This window comes from Mauremys reevesii, linkage group 19 (genome assembly GCF_016161935.1).
Source record: "Mauremys reevesii isolate NIE-2019 linkage group 19, ASM1616193v1, whole genome shotgun sequence".
Taxonomy (NCBI): domain Eukaryota; kingdom Metazoa; phylum Chordata; order Testudines; family Geoemydidae; genus Mauremys; species Mauremys reevesii.
The window spans coordinates 2,743,035-2,762,304 of record NC_052641.1 but is presented as its reverse complement, the minus strand read 5'-3'; the positions used below and the strand labels follow the sequence as shown (position 1 = coordinate 2,762,304).

The 19,270-nt window shown below is 49.9% G+C and overlaps 1 protein-coding gene across 5 annotated transcripts in view; it reads left to right on the top strand.

Moving 5' to 3' along the window:
- Positions 1 to 19,270, top strand: part of NOXA1 (NADPH oxidase activator 1) — a 40,882-nt gene that overhangs the window by 18,693 nt on the left and 2,919 nt on the right. For all 5 annotated transcript variants that reach the window (XM_039506706.1, XM_039506707.1, XM_039506710.1 and 2 more), the window contains exons 4-11: positions 5,901 to 6,035; positions 8,683 to 8,790; positions 11,063 to 11,122; positions 12,299 to 12,336; positions 14,568 to 14,709; positions 16,242 to 16,301; positions 17,371 to 17,455; positions 18,060 to 18,175. In XM_039506706.1, coding sequence (XP_039362640.1) covers positions 5,901 to 6,035; positions 8,683 to 8,790; positions 11,063 to 11,122; positions 12,299 to 12,336; positions 14,568 to 14,709; positions 16,242 to 16,301; positions 17,371 to 17,455; positions 18,060 to 18,175 — 744 coding nt within the window. The remainder of the gene's footprint in view (positions 1 to 5,900; positions 6,036 to 8,682; positions 8,791 to 11,062; positions 11,123 to 12,298; positions 12,337 to 14,567; positions 14,710 to 16,241; positions 16,302 to 17,370; positions 17,456 to 18,059; positions 18,176 to 19,270) is intronic.

Sequence of the window (19,270 nt, the reverse complement as noted above, 5' to 3'; positions counted from 1 at the left end):
CCAGAAGCGGTGTTAACCCTTTTGCACCCACAAGGTAGCAATGCAAAGTATAGAAGGAAATGGAGACACACATAAATTCCTAGAAATAGGACAGAGAATTCCCATTTCTTCACACATCCCATGGATCTAACTGGAAGACATGGCCCTAAGAATGCAAACTTTGAACAAATCCCAAGTGGTAGTTTACAAGGCCTTGTCTGCAACTGGTAATGTTATTGGGCACATTCTTTTAAACTCCCAATGTTCTGTCCAATAATTATAAATATAAACACAACAAAAATTATTGCTGCACCATATAAAAGAAAGACAATTTATACAACACTGGAAATAATCTTAATGTCTGTGTATGTTCTTTACTCAGTGTATATATTGGGGATTCTATCCCATGTGTCTGATGTGATGGGTTGTTGCGAGTTCCCCCAGCTCATGCACAGTGAATTCCTGTTTACGCCTCGCTGAGGAATTAAGGGACAGAGGTCACAGACTAGTGCAGTCTGTGTGACAAAGGGGTTTTGAGAAGTGAAAACATTTTAAACACAGATGCAGCTGTTGTACAGGGGCATATTTTTAGCTAGTCTCCTTTACATTACTTTGTTTCCTGTGTCCTGAGTCTTTTTGGATGCACTGAAAATCAGGTAGAAAAAAGAGATAGTTTAATACTTAGACCCCGAAATATGAAAAGAGGCATTGTGTGTCTCCAGTCAGACAGGTCCCAGAACCTGTCAGGCAACTTTATTTATGCATGTGCTCCTTAAAATGCAATGCGCTAAAGCTGCTATACAGCAGCAGTGTGACTTTATGGATCTCGCCCTGCATTTCCTTCCACTCTGTTGTCATGCCTTTGAAAACAAGGGGTATACCTTTTGAAAGGGCAGGGCCCCAGGCACATGATCTGAAGGGTGGCTGGGGGAATGGGATTGGGGCACACACTGGCAAGCACAAACATTTATTCATGAAGCATTCTTTAGAAGATATCAAGAGGTGTATTCACACCATGTTGACCCTCTAATGTCCTCTGAAAAGGTTTCACATTTTGCAAAAAATGAAAACAAAATCCCATTGGAGGATTTCACCATCAGCACACATGTATGTTCCCTCCAATGGGGATGATGGTGATAAATCATCATTTGTGATTAATGATCTAATGATCTGCTTTCATCTGAATATCTCAAAGATCTTTACAAAAATAAGGGCTAAACCCAGGTCCCACACAAGCTAATGAGTTTTACCACTGAAATCCATTGGACCATAGTTTAGCCTTAATTAATCCCCACAACACCTCTGTGAGGTGCGTAACTATTATTATCCATGTGACAATAACAATGAGGAATAGGACTTAGTTCTTCTGGCTCCTAGTCCTATGATCTTACCGGAAGACCATGGCCCATCTCAAGTTATGTGCTTATTTTCCTCACATCAATTCACTGCTCCAGCATCTGCCACTCAGACAGGGATTTCCCTACAACCACCCTGATGCTCCCTCCCACCCCGCCACCCCGTTTTGTGAACTATTTACATGGAGTGTTGCCAATTTAGTGATTGTTTGGAAATTTGAATTGAAATTGAAACATTAATACACACTTTAAAAGCATATAAAGTGTATGATAAAATATGTGTGTCTGAAAAAATATTATAGATTTGAAAAGTATGAAAATAGACTAGCTTCCTTATACAGCTGTTGTTTTTTATGACAATGTCAATACATTCATTTTGGTGATGCTGGCCAACATAATCATTTCAAATTATGATTTGTACGCAAGTTCTAAATGATCTCTCCCTGACAGCTAGTGATGAGCTGAGGGGGAAAGGTTTCAGGACCAGATTGTATTTACATTCACACCTAATCTACCTAGGTATCCAGCGAACAAAGCTGTGTTGCCAAAGTGATAGATTTTGGCTGGGGTTGGGTTACAGATCACTTGAATGCGGGGGTGGAATTTAATGTTGTTCTTATTGTATGAGTAAAGGGCAGTAGAACTGTACTTAGCTTGTGCTGATTGAGGGCATCAAGCGAGAGGGTGGGGACAGGTGTTTTGCTTGATGGTCTGCCTGGGTCACAAGTACTATTTGACCTGCCCCTCTCCACTGTTTAAAGACAGAGCTGATTAGGCTCCACAGATAGTCTTTTGTTTTGTTAAGTGACCACTACAGCTGAAATCACTGATAATCAGGTCCAAGTGCTTAATCCTGCTGTGGGACAGTGTTTCTGTGGAAGAGACAGCCCAGTCTGCACTAGCAGCGAGGTTCCCCCACTGAGAGCTCAGCTGAGAGCTGGGTGGAACCTCAAGAGACCAACTCGCAGAGGTCACAATGGCAGGTGGCAGCAGAAGGTGATGGCGCAGGGCCATTGGCACAGATTGATGGAGTGAATGGTGGCACAATGAACAACAGTGGCCATAGCAAACAGTGAGCAGCTGGAGGAACGAGCAAGGTGCCTTCTGGCCCCCAACCCTCATGTGAAAGCACCTCTGAACTCCTTACCAAGGACAATACTGGTGAGTGTTAATGAGGCTGTTAAGAATGCTGGAGATACAACACAGTTCGTGTGAACACACATGGCTGTGGCATCATACTTTCTACTTAAGCAAGAGATACCACACTCTACAAACTGGAGGCCCAATGTTAAGTGCATTGTCACTTGTTAATCCTGAAGTTGAACACTGGTTCTGAAAAAGACCACCAAATGCTCACTATCTTTCTGCAAGAAACTCAACTGGCTGGCTAGAGGCATGCAGTGCAACAGTGAAAGACTCAACAGTTGAAAAAGTGAAGAACACTCTTACCACATTCAAAAAATTTGCATACATAGCTGATGAATGCACTGATGCAAATGAGCATCAAGTATTAAGTCATTGTGTATGTTATCTTGATGTCAGGGGAAGGCCAATAGATGCATTTCTAGATGTTCAAGTTATAGAAGACACATCGGCTGCATCTGTGACAACCCACATCTTAGAAGAGTTAAATGCTTGTCAGTTGGACCCCAAACAGATGGCTGCTTGTGCGTTTGATGGAGCTGCAAACTTCTCTTTCAGAGAAGTTTGCAGCTCCATCAAACGCACAAGCCTTTTTTTACTCGGAGAAAAGTGTAACCCTAATCTCTGCTATACACACTGTAGAGAACTGTAGACTCTTCAAAAGACATTAAAAAAGCTATAAATTTAATGCCTTCATTATAGTCTTTTTTCAGCAAGAGTCCAAAAAGACTGAATATCTTGGAAAATATAGAAGATACACTGGGACTGAAGTCCAAATTAGTCCAACCTGGGAAAACCCTCTGGCTTTCTCATGAGCGATCCTTGGCTGTTGTCTTAAAATTACTCCAGCCGTTATTACTGGCTTTGGAAAGTATCTACTAAGATGGGATGGATCTAAGTAGGGAGGCTGGTGGATTACTTTTGCTACTACATTCAGAAGACTATTGCCATTCTCCCTCTTGTAAGTCTACTGTTGAAACCACTTGGGTCATTAAACAATGCCATACAGGCATCTGCTACAACAATAGTAGATATTTGTCCAGCAATAGAAGCGACATTTGGATCAATCAGAGAGCTATCCATTGAAAAAGTACTGGAAGAAGCAAAGACTTCAGTCCAGAAGTTGACTAATGAAGGGATTTATATTGAATCCTTAAGTGAAGAGGACAAGAAGTGTATGTTAAGACAAGTGAAAAAATACTCAGACTTGATTTTTAAAAATCTACAACAGTGACTTCTAGATTCTACTCAACCTCTACGTAGCTTTTACAGATCCCTGTCCTATAAAACACTGACAGTTGAGTGGAGTGAGGCACTACCAGCAATGGGGCTGCCATGGGCTCAGGATAGAATAGAGAATTTGAACACAGAATGGAATATCATACGACGAATGAATGAAGATTTGACTTCAACTTATTTTTTATCATCACTAGTGGCTCGACCCGATCTTTGTGCTATGTTTCCTGGGCTGAAAGAAGTAGGAATTCATCTCTTGCTACTCCCAGTCACAACAGCTACAGTTGAGTGTTCTTTTTCATCATTGAATAGAATTTTATGTTCTGAAAGAAGTTGTTTTCTGCTTGATCATGTGAATGAACTAATGAGCATATCAATTGAAGAAATGGAAATACCGAACACACGAGAAGCCATCAAAGATGAATACATTGCATTCAAGAAGTTCACTAACAGAATTGTGCAAAATTATAACAAGAAACCAAGAAGGATGTAGATGTAATGCTTCATAGAAGGCTTGAGTAGCCAACTTTAATTTGTGTGATGATTTTAAAACATGAGTTAAATCTAATAAAATGGTCATGAAACATTTTTCCGTTTTTACTGTGGTGCCATACAGCTCACCTTCACTCTCGCGGTCTCACCCCTCATCGGCCCTGACTTCCCCCCTGTAAATTCGAACACCCCCCCATTTCAATTCTTGGGGAAAACACTGCGACTCGGACATCTCCCAAGCTCCATTCCCCTTGGTGCCACTGTCCAACAAGCCACTGCTCTGTCCTCAACTTAAATGCTAGCTGAGGGGGATCTTCTGGTCAACTTTTCCACCATGTCTTTTTCTTCTTTCTTTATCTATTAGAAGAACAATAGCATTACAGTCTCTCACCTCTGATCAGGAGGATGGGCAGTAAACTATTGAGGCAGGAGCCAGTGCTGCTCCTTGGGTTTGCCAGCAATGCACACTCCTAGGGAAAGCAGGTAATGCTCTTCATTCTTGTGGCCTCCTTAATGCTGCTTATCTCCACTAGCCCAAAGGTTACTTCCAGATCACAGACACAGACCTACCTTTTTATATCCTGGGCCCAGCTTTTCAATGGGGGCACCTAAGAGTTACATGCAGGTCTCCCATTAGGATGCTTACATTGCCTCTTAGGCTTGTAAATGCCAATTTAATGAGCCTAGAGGTTGATCTGAGCACCTGAATGTGGGCATTGGACACCTTGTTAGGAAGCCAACATTTGATAATGTGTTCCAGGTGTGTTCCATTATAGCGCTGGCAGAAAGCCAGGAAACACGCACAGGGAAAATGTTAGAGCCACTGGTGCCTAGATAGGGACTAACCTACAGTGCCTCATATGTTGTCAGAGATGATCCTTCTTTGAGAACACTTCCTCTTTTGTGCCTGTAGGAAGGCAGGGAACTACGGAAGATTTTGTTACGGCCTAGCTTAGGCGGTTTCGCTTTCTCAGCGCTCGGTTATTGTAGGGCCGGCATACGAGTTCCAACCTGCCATAACCGGTTAGGACCGCTGTGTGGAAAGCTCCTGGCTGCTGGCCACAGGGGGCGGCCCCGGGCGGTCCCGGAGGGTGGAAAGTCCCTGTTGCATTATGCATGAGCAGCTTTGCTATTGGTTTTATAAAATGGGCCTGTTTTGTGCCGGCTTTTGGACTCCGTACCAGGCCGAGCTCCAGGGTGCTGGGTTCCCCGCCTCTGTGACGGCAACGCTTGGAGTCCCCGTTGCGGGTGTGTCATTTCGCCTTCATTAAAGCCAATACTCGCAGAGTGTGTGTCGGCCTCGTTCTTGCAGAGCACCTTGGGAGGGCCTAAGGCCTCCATAGAACCTAACAGTGCCCCATGTACCTCTTTGCTTCCAGCACCCTGGTGGCTAGTCCTGATCTGACCCAAAGGCTCTGAGCCTGCGGTATGCAGCCTAGCAGCACAGCTTTATGTAGCACAGCGTTTATTTTCTCTGAGATCCGTATGTGAAGTTTTGTAAGGTAGCTCTCGCAGCAGCATCCCTGTGATCAATTGCAGAGGAAAGGCTAAGCTGGTTGCTGTGTCTGTGATGCTCTGGACACGCCTTTCTGTTTCACATGTGTTTCTGCACTTGGTTGGCTTCAGTGAACTTCCCATTGTTTTGATTCCCTTGAGTTGCTGGTGAGAGTCTCATCCCCTTACTGCTGGTTTTAGGTGCTGTACAATACTGCAGCAGTGCAGTGCCGGCTTGGGCTGTGGCAGGAAGCTAGAATAACCCTGGAGGAGGCTATCAGACAGAGGCCTGAAGGAAGAACCACAAGCCTGGATGTTGCCCTTGAGTGGGTGCAGGTGAGACTGACTATAAATAAGGTTACAATTTAGTCATGGAGGTCGCGTAGGTCACAGAATCCATGACTTCCAGTGACTGGTGGTTGGGAGCTGCAGGATCCCCCGCAGTCTGCAGGGGCAGGGAGCTATGGGGTACACCCACCACCTCTGGCAGCTCCCAGAGCTCGAAGCTGTCACTGGTGGAGGGGGAATCCCCGGAGCTCCCAGCCACCATGGGCAGTGGGAGAACTCCCAGAGCTCCCAGCCACCATGGGCCCCTGGAGCTGCAGGCAGCAGAGGAATCCTGCAGCTCCCAGCTGCTGTGGCAGCAGGGAAACCCTCAAAATCCCGGCCGCTGCAGGCGGTGGGGAAACCCCCAGAGCTCCCAGTTGCCATGGGTAGTGGGGCTCACGGAGCTGCTGGAGGCAGGAGAACCCCCAAGCCCTTGGGCGGCAGGGGAACCCCTGAGTTCCTGACCGCCATGGGCCCCTGGAGCTGCAGGCAGCGGGGTACCCCGCAGCCCCCAGCTGCTGCAGGCGGCTCCTAGCTCCTGTGCAGCTGCCCTGCTTCAGGCAAGGTGGGGACGTGCAGATCCCCATTTTGTCAGGGATATCTTTAGTAAAAGCCAGGAACAGGTCAGGGCTTCCATGAATTTTTCTTTTTTGCTCATGACTATTAATAACAATATCTGTGACAAAATCTTAGCCTTAACTATAAAGGGTTAAACCCTGGGGAATTGAGTCCTGGGGATACATTTCATAGGGCCCAAGTTAAAAAGTCTCCACCTGGGCTATGAGCACTCCAAAGATTGGGGTGTTCCAGCTGTTCTGTCTGCTCCCGCCTGCCACCTGCCTACAGTGCCTTTCCCTTCAAAGCATAGAAGCTGTGATAGCCTGTCAGAGCAAATGTCCATCTACTTTAGTATCCTGTCTCCATGACTACCAGCTGCTTCAGAGGAAGGGGAAAGTAACACCATAGTCGACAGTTATGGAATAATCTGGTCACAGGGGAAGTTCCTTCGTAGCTGCTGCCGGTTAGGGATCTGCTTATGTTCTAAAGCAGTGGTTCTCAAAGCTGGTCTGGCGCTTGTTCAGGGAAAGCCCCTGGTGGGCCGGGCCAGTGTGTTTACCTGCCATATCCGCAGGTTCGGCCGATCGTGGCTCCCACTGGCCGTGGTTCACCGCTCCAGGCCAATGGGGGCTGCAGGAAGCAGCGCAGGCTGAGGGACATGCTGGCTGCCCTTTCTGCAGCCACCATTGGCCTGGAGTGGTGAACTGCAGCCAGTGGGAGCCACGATCAGCCGAACCTGCAGATGCAGCAGGTAAACACACCGGCCTGGCCCGCCAGGGGCTTTCCCTGAACAAGCGCCAGACCAGCTTTGAGAACCACTGTTCTAAAGCACAGTGGTGTTCTCCCCTATAAAATGCTTTTAAAAACCCTGTCGAATGTAACTCTGGATCCAGGAGCGGCACCAGGGTTTCTGGCACCCTATGCAGAATTCGGGGGGCGGCATTTTGTGCGCTCCCCACAGGGCACGCGAGAGCTTCTGGTTCTTCTCCCGTCGCACCGCCGAAGAAGGACCCTCCGCCGAAATGCCTCAGGCAACAGCGGCAGTCATTGAGCTGCTCAATTGCCTGCCGCTGTTTTCCGTGGCACGTCAGCAGAAGGTCCTTCTTCGGTGGCGCGATGGGAGTGGAACCGGAAGCTCCCGTGCGCCCCGTGGGGAGCGCACAAAATGCCACCCCCCGAATCCTGGTGCCCTAGGCGACCACCTAGGGTCGCCTAATGGAAGCACCGGCCCTGTCTGGATCTTCTTATTGTCCATAAAAATGGCTAATCTTTACCCTCAATGATATCTTGTCACAATGAGCCTCAGAGGTTAATTACTGGTTAATTCACGTTAAGCACAGTATTTCCCTTTATTTGTTTTAACTGTGTTGCTTTTTGATTTCATATCTTGTTCTTGTATTATCAAAGAGGGTGAACAAGAGCTCCTGATTTACCTTTTCTAGACTGGTCATTATTTTGTATACCTCTGTCATGTTTCATCTTACGCATCTGCTCTCCAAAGGAAACAGTCCCAGTCTTTTCATTTTCTCCTTGTACAAACCTCTCGCCACGCTGCTAATGACATTTAAGACCTATCCCTGAACTCCTTTCATTTCTGTCATGACTTGTATGAGGTAGAGTGACTAGAAGCTAACATAATATTCCAGAGGAGGCTGCACCATTGATTCCCAAAATGGCATTATGCTATTTTCAGTATTATTTTCATCCCATTCTTTGTACTTTGGTAAACATTTATTTGCTTGTATTGGGATCTGAGTGCTAGACTCTAGTTACAATTTATAGAGAATAATAAAATCGAGGAAGATCAACAGGAGAAGCAGATTAGAGATTTATTTAGCAAACCTTATTTCACGCTCTCCTTTCACCCCTCCCTGGTATCTCCAGAAATCGGCTTATGCCCAGAAGTGTGAACTATCTTAGCCTCTACACGTTGGTCAAGTCCAGATCACGCTTTTTCAAGTCCATAATTTCTGCCACACTGAATTCCCTGGTTTGACCACACCCTATGGGGAAGCAGTATTTACTTTTCTCTTTTAAATGTTAAGCTGTGGTTAATGATATCTAATGTCCTTGGTTTGATCTCTTCCCCTCACTGTAGAATCATCTCTTTCTGGAGCCCATACATGTTCCCCTGGGGGAATTTTTCAGACCACGAAAGGAGGAAGTTGAGCAGCTGGATTCAAAAGATTTCCTGGGTAAACCCAAGGTAAGGCCCCCTAGGTTGCAGAAAGGTCAATCCTAGTGTAAGAATGTTAGCATGGGGCCCTGATGACTAAGGTCAGCAATGAGCAAACTAAGATCCAGGGCTCTGGTTGCTCCTGAGAACATTACTGCTGGGGTCCTCTACCAGCCACAGCACTGACAGCCTCCTGAGAGTAACATTGCTTGGGCCCTCTGCCAGCCACAGTGCCTTGGAAATATCAGCTGAGATTCTTTAGACCCTAAGTGCAATAGCTCCATTGTTAGGAACCAGTCTTTCAAGTTTTCCTCTGTTATTTTTCTGGCTTTGAGTGTTTTCCTACCATCTGTCCTTGCTTGGAGCAAGGTGAATTTCACAAGCGGAGGGGAATAATCAGGACTCTGTTGGAAGCATTTTTGTCCATAAGGAAGGTGCTCCTCAGTGGTTGGGCTTTTTATATCCAGGATAAAATTATTTTGAAATTAAATAGTAAATAAATACCTAGCTCTTGTGTAGTACATTTTTTCTGAAGATCACAAAGTGCTTTACAAACATTAGTTATTTAATCCTCCCCTTCGCTCCCAGCAAAGTGAGGGTTATTGTGTCCATTTTACAGAGAGGGAAATTGATGAGACTGAAGTTACAGGATTGTTTGTGAGTGGAAGGATGTTGCAGGAAATATGGGTCATATGGAACCTTACTATCTGCCTGTTAAGTAGAAGGTGGTGCATAGTTGCACTTCCTGAGGAGCAGAGCAGGGACCAAATAGTAACTAGGAGCTTTTCTTCACTGCAACAGTTAGCTTGATTTAATACACGCAAGTGACTCCACTTGACTCAGCCTAGCTCAAGTGAGAGTGACCCCACTGCAGAACAACACTCAAATTACACAGAGTGATTGGATCAGCAGCACAGAATGAGGCCTGGTCTATGCTGAACAACTATGTCGATCAAGGGCATGAAGAAGCACACCCCGTGTAGACACAGCTAGGTTGAAGGAGAGCTTTTCTGTTGACATAGCTAACAGTGTTTGGGGAGTAGGGTTTTTATATCGACAAAAGAACCTCTTCTGTCAGCGTAAGCTGCGTTTACACTATGGGGCTATGCTGACGTAGCTATGCAGGATAGTCTCTGTAGTGTAGATATATCCTGGTTGGATTAGCAGAGTGGATTAGCAGTTGATGAGTTGTTGTAATCTGAGTTGCTGCATCCCCGCTGCATAAGCAGCACTCCAGCTTCAACCCACCCCCCTGACAGGCCAACTCTCTCAAACTTAAAGTACCACTTAGCTCCAATTGGAGATTTGGGTGTGTGGGTGAGAGTCAGGCTGGGGCAACACTCGAGTTACACTCTTGGCACTGTAGTGAAGACAGTCACAGTTTGGGCTCTGCTTCTCCCTCCCTTCTTGGGGAAAAGTCAGCTGCACTAGCCTTCTTCCTGGCACAGCACACTTCCCTCTTTGAGCTGGCTCAGCTGCACTGGCCGGCATGTTGCAGGGAGATGCCTACTGCCCACCCCTGCCCATTCACTCACTGCCCACCTGTGTGAGTGGGAATAGCAGCCTGGCACCCACTGCTCCACTACATTGCTACCTTCCAGATGAGCAACAAGCAAAGGGCTTCTTTCCTTCCCTGCCCTTTGCGAATGCCCAGTGAGAGACATGATCTGGCCCTCTGTAAATAGAGCATGACTCCACACTGCTCTGTGTGCTGATACCATTTTATCTTTGCTGATTGTGAGCCTCCGAAAGTGCTCATCAGGTACTTAGGGAATCCTTAGTTTTGTCATTATGCTGAAAAATTACACTTTCAAGACATGCGGGCTCACCTAACCAGTCCCACAGGGTTTGACCCTCTGAGCTGAAGCAGATTCCCACTTGTTGTGGGATGACTTTTTTGTTAATTGGTTAATGCCCTTCAGAGAATATTAGCAGGTCATCAGAGGATTTCTCTTCTCATTTCTCTGACCTCTGCACCCTTTGGGTAAGTGTCACAGGCCAGGAGCCTCTTGAGTGCAGAACAAATGAGTGGTTGTGCTCTCAGATTCACCCACAGACATGTAGGGAACCAGCATGGCAAGAGCTAGAAAACCAGACCCCTGGAGTAGCTGGGGTTACTGCCTGGACTCAGCTCTGCACTCTCCATTGTGTGCAGTGACTTTTTGTTAAGCTCTGCCACTTGGTGCTAGGGACTCACTCATGGGAAAACCAGGGTGAGTGACTGATTCCCAGAGGCAGTTTTAATGGGGCCTTGCTGTTCCTTCATGTGATCCAGAGTCTGATCTGATCTGTCCTCTGTCAGGTGATCTCCTCCGTCATTCCCAATGACGAGTACATCGGATTTGAGCCTCTCAGGCCACAGGTGAGTGCAACAACTGATGGTACTTGATTTATGCATGGTAAGGTCATGTAATGGCATCATTGTCATATAGCTCCACTTAGGGTCCCCAGCCAAGATGTCCATCAGGATGAGAACCTGTCATGGACTCCATAATATTTTAGTGTAGCTGAGAGGTTTCCTTGGGGCTCTGAGTCCCGCACGTCTCCCCCTGCCTAGCAATTCCTACCCTCTAAGTGCCATATCACTGCAGATATCCTTCCACCCCTCAGACCCCATCAGTTGTGCTTCATCATTGGCCAGAGGGGTCAGATGAGGCACATAAGTATCTGCCCCCTGAACAGAGCGTTCTTTTCTCTGCACTGAATTAAAGCCGCTGCAGCAGAGTCAGGGGCGGCTCTAGGCATCAGCAAAACAAGCTGGTGCCTAGGGCGGCAAAATCTAGGGGGCGGCAAAAGGCTGGGGCCCCAGCTCATCCTGCCGCTGCGAGCGGGCCCGCCCCCGGGGTGGGGGGTGGCAGGCTGGGCGGCGGACCTGCGGCGCTGCATGAGCGGGTCCTGCGGGGGGGAGCGGGACGACCGACCTGCACGCGCGCGCATGACTGGCGCGGGCGGCGCCGACCCGAACCGGCCCCCAGCCGGCCGAGAGCCGAGCCCAGCCAAGCCGGGACCAGCAGTCCTCTGCAGCGCAGTCCCGCCTGCTCTGCCGCTGCGGCTCCAGGGCCTCCTCGCGCATGACTGCTGGGGGGCCAAAAAAAGGAGCCGCCCCTGAGCAGAGTCTATGTAATGTTTAACTCACTTGCCCAGCACCACTACAGACCTATCCTCCAGGGCAGTGGGGTGCACTGTCATGTGAATGTTAGGAGCAGGGGAACGTGCAAGTAGGTTGGTCTCTACTGGGTGGGGTGGGCAGAGAAGAGGGGGCTGCCAGCACTGCTCAGCAGTGTGGAGTGGCCTTGATGACTGTCCCTAGAGTGGTGAATGATTGCATGACAAGTGTGGACAGGAGAATAGGAGGGAAAATGTCAGAGACTGAAACTCTCGCTCAGACTCTGCATTACTGCCTGATACAAGCTATTACAAATCATTGTGGGGAAGTTCTCTGGCCTATGTTATAGAGGAGGTCAGCCTAGATGATCACAATGGTCCCTTCTGGCTTGGAATCTGGCTCTATGAAATAGACGCTGTTGTTTCTCCACAGAGACAGGGCTTTTACGAACCCAGTGTCAATGCTGTGCGGTAAGTGACCAGTCCCGGATGGCTTTGCTCTTCTGTCACTATTTCTCTTCATGGCACCTTGTCTTGGCCCCAGAGGTTTTGGTTTGAAGACTCTGCAGTATCCCAGTCCCAGAGATCCATCACTGAGGAGAAAACGCTGTGTGTGTGAAAGACTTGTGTGACTGTGTTAGCCATTGTAGTTAATAACAATAACACCTGGCACTTCTATAACACCTTGCAAGGATCTCAAAGCCCTTTGCAGACATTGATTAAGCCTCACAGCCACCCTATCAGCCAGCTAAATACCATGTCACAGGTTGGGAAACAGACAGAAAGAGAGGTTAGGTGACCTGTTCAAGGCCACATAGTAAGTCAATGGCAGCACCACTGCTGGAACCCACAACTACCTACTCTCAGTTTCCTGGCTCTAGCCCCCAGGACAAGGCTTCCAAATGCTCCTATCAGCACTGCTGTAACTGGGGCCAAATTCAGCCCTGGTCTAAGGAGGTGCAGCTCCATTGACTTCCCTGGGTTTGTGCTTCCAATAATCCAGGGCTGAATCTGGCCGATTGTTTTCATCTCGAAAAGCTAGAAGGTGGTTCAGGAATAGGGTTGCCTACTGTCTAATTGCACAAATCCAAATACCTGTGCACTTCCCTCTTCCCTGCCCCTTCTCAGAGGCCACACCCTGCCCCACCCCTTCTCTGAGGCCCTGCCCCCTATTCACTCCACCCCACCCCCCTCCATCGCTCGCTCTCCCCCACCCTCACTCGTTTTCACAGGTCTGGGGCAAGGGGTTGGGGTGCAGGAGGGGGCGTGGGCTCTGGGAGGGAGTTTGAGTGCAGGAGGAGGCTAAGGGCTGGAGCAATGGGTTGGGGTGTGGGAGGAGGTGAGGTGTGTGGGGTCCAGCCGGGAGGCGCTTACCTCAGGTGGCTCCCAGAAGTGACCGGCATGTAGGGTGACCAGACATCCCGATTTTATCGGGACTGTCCCGATATTTACTTATTTGTCTCACATCCTGATATTTTGCACTTCGGCGCACAGGCATGTTCTTCTCCAAAAGTTCATGGATTATCATCTCTGAGAGACCATAAATGTGGTAACTGCACCATGGAGACACAGCCCAAGGCTACTGCTGCCTATGTGGGGAGATGTTCACAAGAGAAGCTTTCTCGAGTTTACTCAGCTCACAACTGAGAGTATATGGCGAGGGAGGATCACCATGTGAGAGGAAGGATGGGTTCATGGAGTGAGCTCTGAAGTGAGACGCTAGATCCATAACCCTCTTGTCATTGGACCTTGGACAAGTTTAGGTGTCTAACTGGGAGTGGAGCCACAGTGAAAGTCCAGTCCCAACTGTAGGTTCTGAGCTCTTCTGAAAATTTAGCCCTGAGCTCTTCTGAAAATGTGTTCCTTGATCATTCTTTGCTTTAGTTCCTCGTCTGCAAATGGGGGTAATGATGCTCTCCTACTGCACAGCGGTGTGGGAAGGAGACAGTCCTTGATGGTTGTGAGATGCTTGGATGCTATGGGGATGGAGGCCCGTAAGTGACTAGATGGACAGAGTAGAAGGGTGTGGCTTTCCTCAGACCCCAGTAAAAAGGCAGGTTCTCCAGCAGAATGCAATGGGGACTCCACCCAGAGAAGAGTGGCACTGTTCCAGGGTGCATTGGCACCTGAGGAGCGGTGAATGTCCTACCACTCTTTATGTTTCAAAGTGCATTGACAGAAGAGCCAGTGGATAGGTCACAGGATGGCAATGCCCATTCCTAGCCTGAATGTCTCCAAGAAGGGTAACCAGAGGAGCAAAGAGAAGGGAATCCCATTAAACCCAGTGGTGTCCACACCCCACAGTGCAGGGGCGGCTCTAGGAATTTGGCTGCCCCAAGCACGCCGGTCCCGTGGCTCCGGGGGACCTCTTGCAGACGTGCCTGCGGATGGTCCGCTGCTCCCGCGGCTCCGGTGGAGCATCCGCAGGCATGCCTGCGGGAGATCCACCGGAGCCGTGGGACCAGCGGACCCTCCGCAGTCATGCCTGCGGGAGGTCCACCGGATCCGCTGGTCCCGCGGCTTCGGTGGACCTCCCGCAGGCATGCCTGGGGAAGGTCCGCTGGAGCCGCCTGCCGCCCTCCTGGCAAAATGCCGCCCCAAGCGCGCGCTTGGCGCGCTGGGGTCTAGAGCCGGCCCTGCCACAGTGGGAGAGTGACAGCCCCAAAGGGTGCTGAGTAAAGCTGTTATTATTTTTTCTCCAGAGACCGCAGCTCAGGTTACTATCGAGTCGTGACTCATTATTACCCTGAGGACTCTGAGGAGACGGCAGTGAAGAGCAGCACCATCATCTTTGTACTAACTAAAGGGGCAGATGGCTGGGCTACCGCCATATGTGATGGACAGGTATGTGGAACTGACAGGCTGCTGCTCCTGCCTCTAGCACAGCATCAGTAGACACTGCAGCACTCCCTGCCAGCTGGGGCTTACTGAGGCTTTAATAGGATATTCCTTTGGCAGCTCTCAGGAGCTGGAGCACCCAAGAGGGTGGGATATGATGGTACCTTCTCTGAAACTGCCAGTTCACTTTCATGGATTGGACACTAATAGCAGCAGCTGTTAAGGGTTGTTCAGGGCTGTTCAGATCTCATTGACTTTTCCCCGTCACCTCTCTAATTCCACTGGCCAGTAAACTGGAGACCTCAGCTTTTTCTGATCCTTATCCCTTCCGACACATGTGGATCCTCCATAGGGATTATGCAACTAGAAAATTCGGTAAGAACCACTAGCAGGGGCACAATTCACACCAATTGTGAAGCCTCACCTCCTGCAGCATAAAGTGCACAAGAAGTGTCTAGGGTTCATCCAGTGGCCCTCTCGCAACTGCTGTATGGAAAGCAGGGTCCTCAGAAGGGAGAGCAATGTGCTGCTGTGTCCCCAAGTGGGCGTCACCACCCACGTGCAATCCCCAGTGGGCCAATGTAAACATTGCTGTTTATATTAGAATAGAGGCCAGGAGCCCCGTCATGGGCCAGGATTGCTCTGTGTAATGACCTGTACTAACTCAGAATAAAGAGACAGTGCCTGCCCCTGAGAGCTTACAGTCAAAGTATAAGGCAGAGAAAACGTGTGGGCCCAAAGACAGATGGGGGAGCAGAAAGACACAGTGAGATAAGACTGGTCAGTCTGACAGGCAGTGGTCTCAGCACAACCAGCAGTCTAACCATTGTCAAGTTTTCTGGTAGGCATCACAGCACAGGAGAGTTATAAAGAGGAAACTGAAGAAAGAAACTGTTCTCAGTGATAGAAGATTACAGAACAAGGAGTAATGGTCTCAAGTTGCAGAGGGGGAGGTTTAGGTTGGACATTAGGAAAAACTTTTTCACTAGTAGGGTGCTGAAGCACTGGAATGGGTTCCCTAGGGAGGTGGTGGAATCTCCTTCCTTAGAGGTTTTTAAGGTCAGGCTTGACAAAGCCCTGGCTGGGATGATTTAGTTGGGTTTGGTCCTGCTTTGAGCAGGGGGTTGGACTAGATGACCTCCTGAGGTCCCTTCTAACCCTGAGATTCTATGATTCTATGATTCTGTGGAGGCAGCTCCTCCTGCATGTGAGGGGCAGCATGGGAGGAAGCACAAAGGTTCCTCTTTAGACGTTAACAAGTGGGAGAGGAAGGCTGGTGGGGACAGGCTGTGAAGGGCCTTGAAAGCGATGGCCAGTAGTTTGCGTTTGTGATGCTGGAGAAGAGTGAGCCAGCAGACAGAGTGACCTGGTCAGAGTGGCGTGCCGGGAAATGACACATGCCACAGGGGTGTGAATGACTGAGGGGCAAGGTGGGGTTGTCAAGGCCAGTGAAGAGAATTCCTGCACTGGGCAGAAGAGTGTCTGTTTCAAGTGTGCCTGGTCTCACCCTGTTTTCTGTTCTGCTCTGTGTTTCCCAGAAACTGCGTATACCGACCTCTCACCTGGAGCCTGTTTATGCCCCCAAGGCTGATAAGTGGGTAAGGGGACAATCTTGTGACTATGGGATGGGGAAGGGAGAGAAAACACAGCCAGGCCACTGTGAGTGGCAGGGCTCTGAACCACAGAGCAAGGCAGTGGGCTCTCTCTTCAGACTCACCCCATGCATAGGTCCAGGGCTTTCAACCAGCCAGGGACAATGGTAAATCCAAGCAGCAGGCAAAAGGTGGATTTTTTCCACAGCTCTGATGTGTTTCCTGCAAAGTCTAAGCTTCCATTTTGGAAAAAATCCATTTCTTTTACCCCCTCCTCCTAACAGTTAGGACCCACCATATTGTACCCAATGCAGCCTTGCTCTAATGGCTTGACCCGGCTGAAAGCTGTCTCCACTTGAATCCTCCAGCAGACAAGGTGTGACTCACACCCATGCGCCCACTGCAATGAGCAGGGAATTTCAGAGCCCACTTCAGTTCTGACATACTAGTGGCCTCTAGTGAATGAACTTCCTCTGGTCCTGCTTTGAGCAGGGGGTGGGACTAGATACCTCCTGAGGTCCCTTCCAACCCTGAGATTCTATGACTCTGTTATAATTTATCCTATGGAGTTGGTAGGGTTCCCTGCTGTAAACCTGTTCAGTGCAGAACTTTGGAGCTGAGTGAGGGGCAGACAAGCCCTTGTGTCAGAGGGATCAGCCGTGGAAATCCCAGTGAAGACAGCTTCCATTTTTGGTCAGATGGGGAAGTGGCCATCCCCAGACTAAATGTGGGGTTGGGATCCCAGAGAGGTGAACAAAGCAAACAGTGCAGCAAAATAAAACAAACCTATATGGGTACCAGGTGGGTAGCCACCCTCTGGAGGAGCCTGAGTGCTCTACTTCATACCTGAGTTAATGAATTAGCCATCCCTGAGGCTCTGCCCACCCTTAAAGTCATAGCCTGAAATCTACTCAGTGATGCAAACCAGCTGCCACCTGCTCCTTCCGGCCAATGGGGAACGAGGGAGCTGATTTCCCAAAACTCCAGTTCCTTAGAACTGTTCTGCTCGACATTGGCCTCAGCCATACTCTCCTCACGTGTTTGATCAGTTCGTTTTCATTTTGTTCTCTTGCAGAAAGTCAGTAATGGGATTCCTCTTCCCCCCATTAAAGTGCCCCCCAACCGGCCCCATGTGCAGGAAATGGACTGCCAGCAGCAAGGTAAATCCTGCTTTCTGGGACTGAAGAGGCATGTGGGGGTAAGGATCCCAATGGGAGTTGTGTGGGATCACCCGCCAGTGCCCCAAAACACCACTGCGCTAGGGAACCTACAATACCAGCAAGGCTAGCTCCCCACTTGCAGCATGTGGTTACTGGCAGGGACTGACTGTGCAACCCAAGAGTACCCTGGTAGCAGGGTAGATTCTGTGTGTCAGGGATGACTGCACACACTTTGCTCTGCTCTGGCCCACTCATTCTGCTCTGAACAGAGACTGGGGACCAGGACTGTGTCCAAATAGAAATGAATTGGTTGGCAGGCACCTGGTGATTCAGAGCTGGTGTCCAATAAATGCAGCTGCTGCCATTTGTCACTTGCCCCCCTTGCTACGGTGACGAGGGCAGGCAGGGCTCTATATGCCAGTCCCTGAGAGGGGACGGATGGACAGCTCAGGCAATAAAATTGGTGGCTTCTCACGCTGCCTGGAGTCCCTCCAGATGTGACTCAGTGGGACCCCCCAAAGTTGTCCAACCCCATCTCCCCCAAAGAGGCCCTGGCGCCCTGCCCATTGTCATGATGGCTGTTTGGCAATGTTTTGCTCTGCAGGACCTGCTGAAGGAGAAGACACTGCTGCAAATGATGCTGATCTGCAAGCAGACTTGCAGGTGCAATGTTCCCCAACGTCACAAACCATTAAGGCTATAGAATCACTGGTGCCAAAGGTAAGAGTGGATTCAGCCCAGTTCCACCAAAACTCCAGAGCCACCCCAAAACTTTGGGGCTCACTGGAAACAGGGCCGGGTCTGGCTTTTTTGCCACCCCCCCAAAAAAAAAGGGGGGGGGCCGCCAGAGCGGCAAAGCAGGGACCAAAAAAACCAACAAAAAAACCACGGAGCGGCCGAAGCGGCAAAGCGGCGGTGGGGGGGGGGGGAAATGGACACAAAACAAAAAAACCGCACGGCTGGAGCGGCAAAAAGTGGGGGGAAAAAAACCTGTGGCGTGGCCAGAGCGGCAAAGTGTGTGGGGAAACAGCGCAGCTGGAGCGGCAAAGCGGGAGACGGGGACCGGCGCGGCTGGAGCAGCAAAGCGGGAGGGGGAACGGCGCGGCTGGAGCGGCAAAGCGGGGGACGGGGGAACGGCGCGGCTGGAGCGGCAAAGCGGGGGACGGGGGAACGGCGCGGCTGGAGCGGCAAAGCGGGGGACGGGGGAACGGCGCGGCTGGAGCGGCAAAGCGGGGGACGGGGGAACAACGGCGCGGCCGGCAAAGCAGGGGAAAAAAAACCCAAAAAAACCCTACAGGGTGGCCGGAGCCAGGGTGCAGGGGGCTCCCTGTGCTGCAGAGTGCACAGGGTGGAGGGGGAGGGGGAGGGAGCCGGGGGGAGAGAGAGAAGGGGGGTGGCCAGCGCTTCAGCAGGGCGCTCGGCGGCCCCGACCACCACGCCGCCTGCTGGGAGGGCTCTGCGCCGCTCCAGTCGGCTGGGAGGGAAGGACGCGGGCTGCCCTGCCGAGTTTGCTGCAGGTCGCTCCCCTCCTCCGCGCCGCTGCCCCCTACAGGGCAGCCAGAGCAGCGAACAAGAAAAAAAAAAAGCAGCCATGCCGCCCTAGGATTGGGCGGAAAAAATGCCACCCGTAGAATCTGCTGCCCTAAGCATGAGCTTGCTCAGCTGGTGCCTGGAGCTGGTCCTGACTGGAAAGCCTTTTCTTCCAGACCAGTTTCCCCTCCCCCCATCCCAGAGAGATCCTAACTCCCAAATGGACTTTTGTCTGTTACTCCTGAGTCCTTGATCTTCCTCTTCCAGGCCCATACTGTTGCTCTG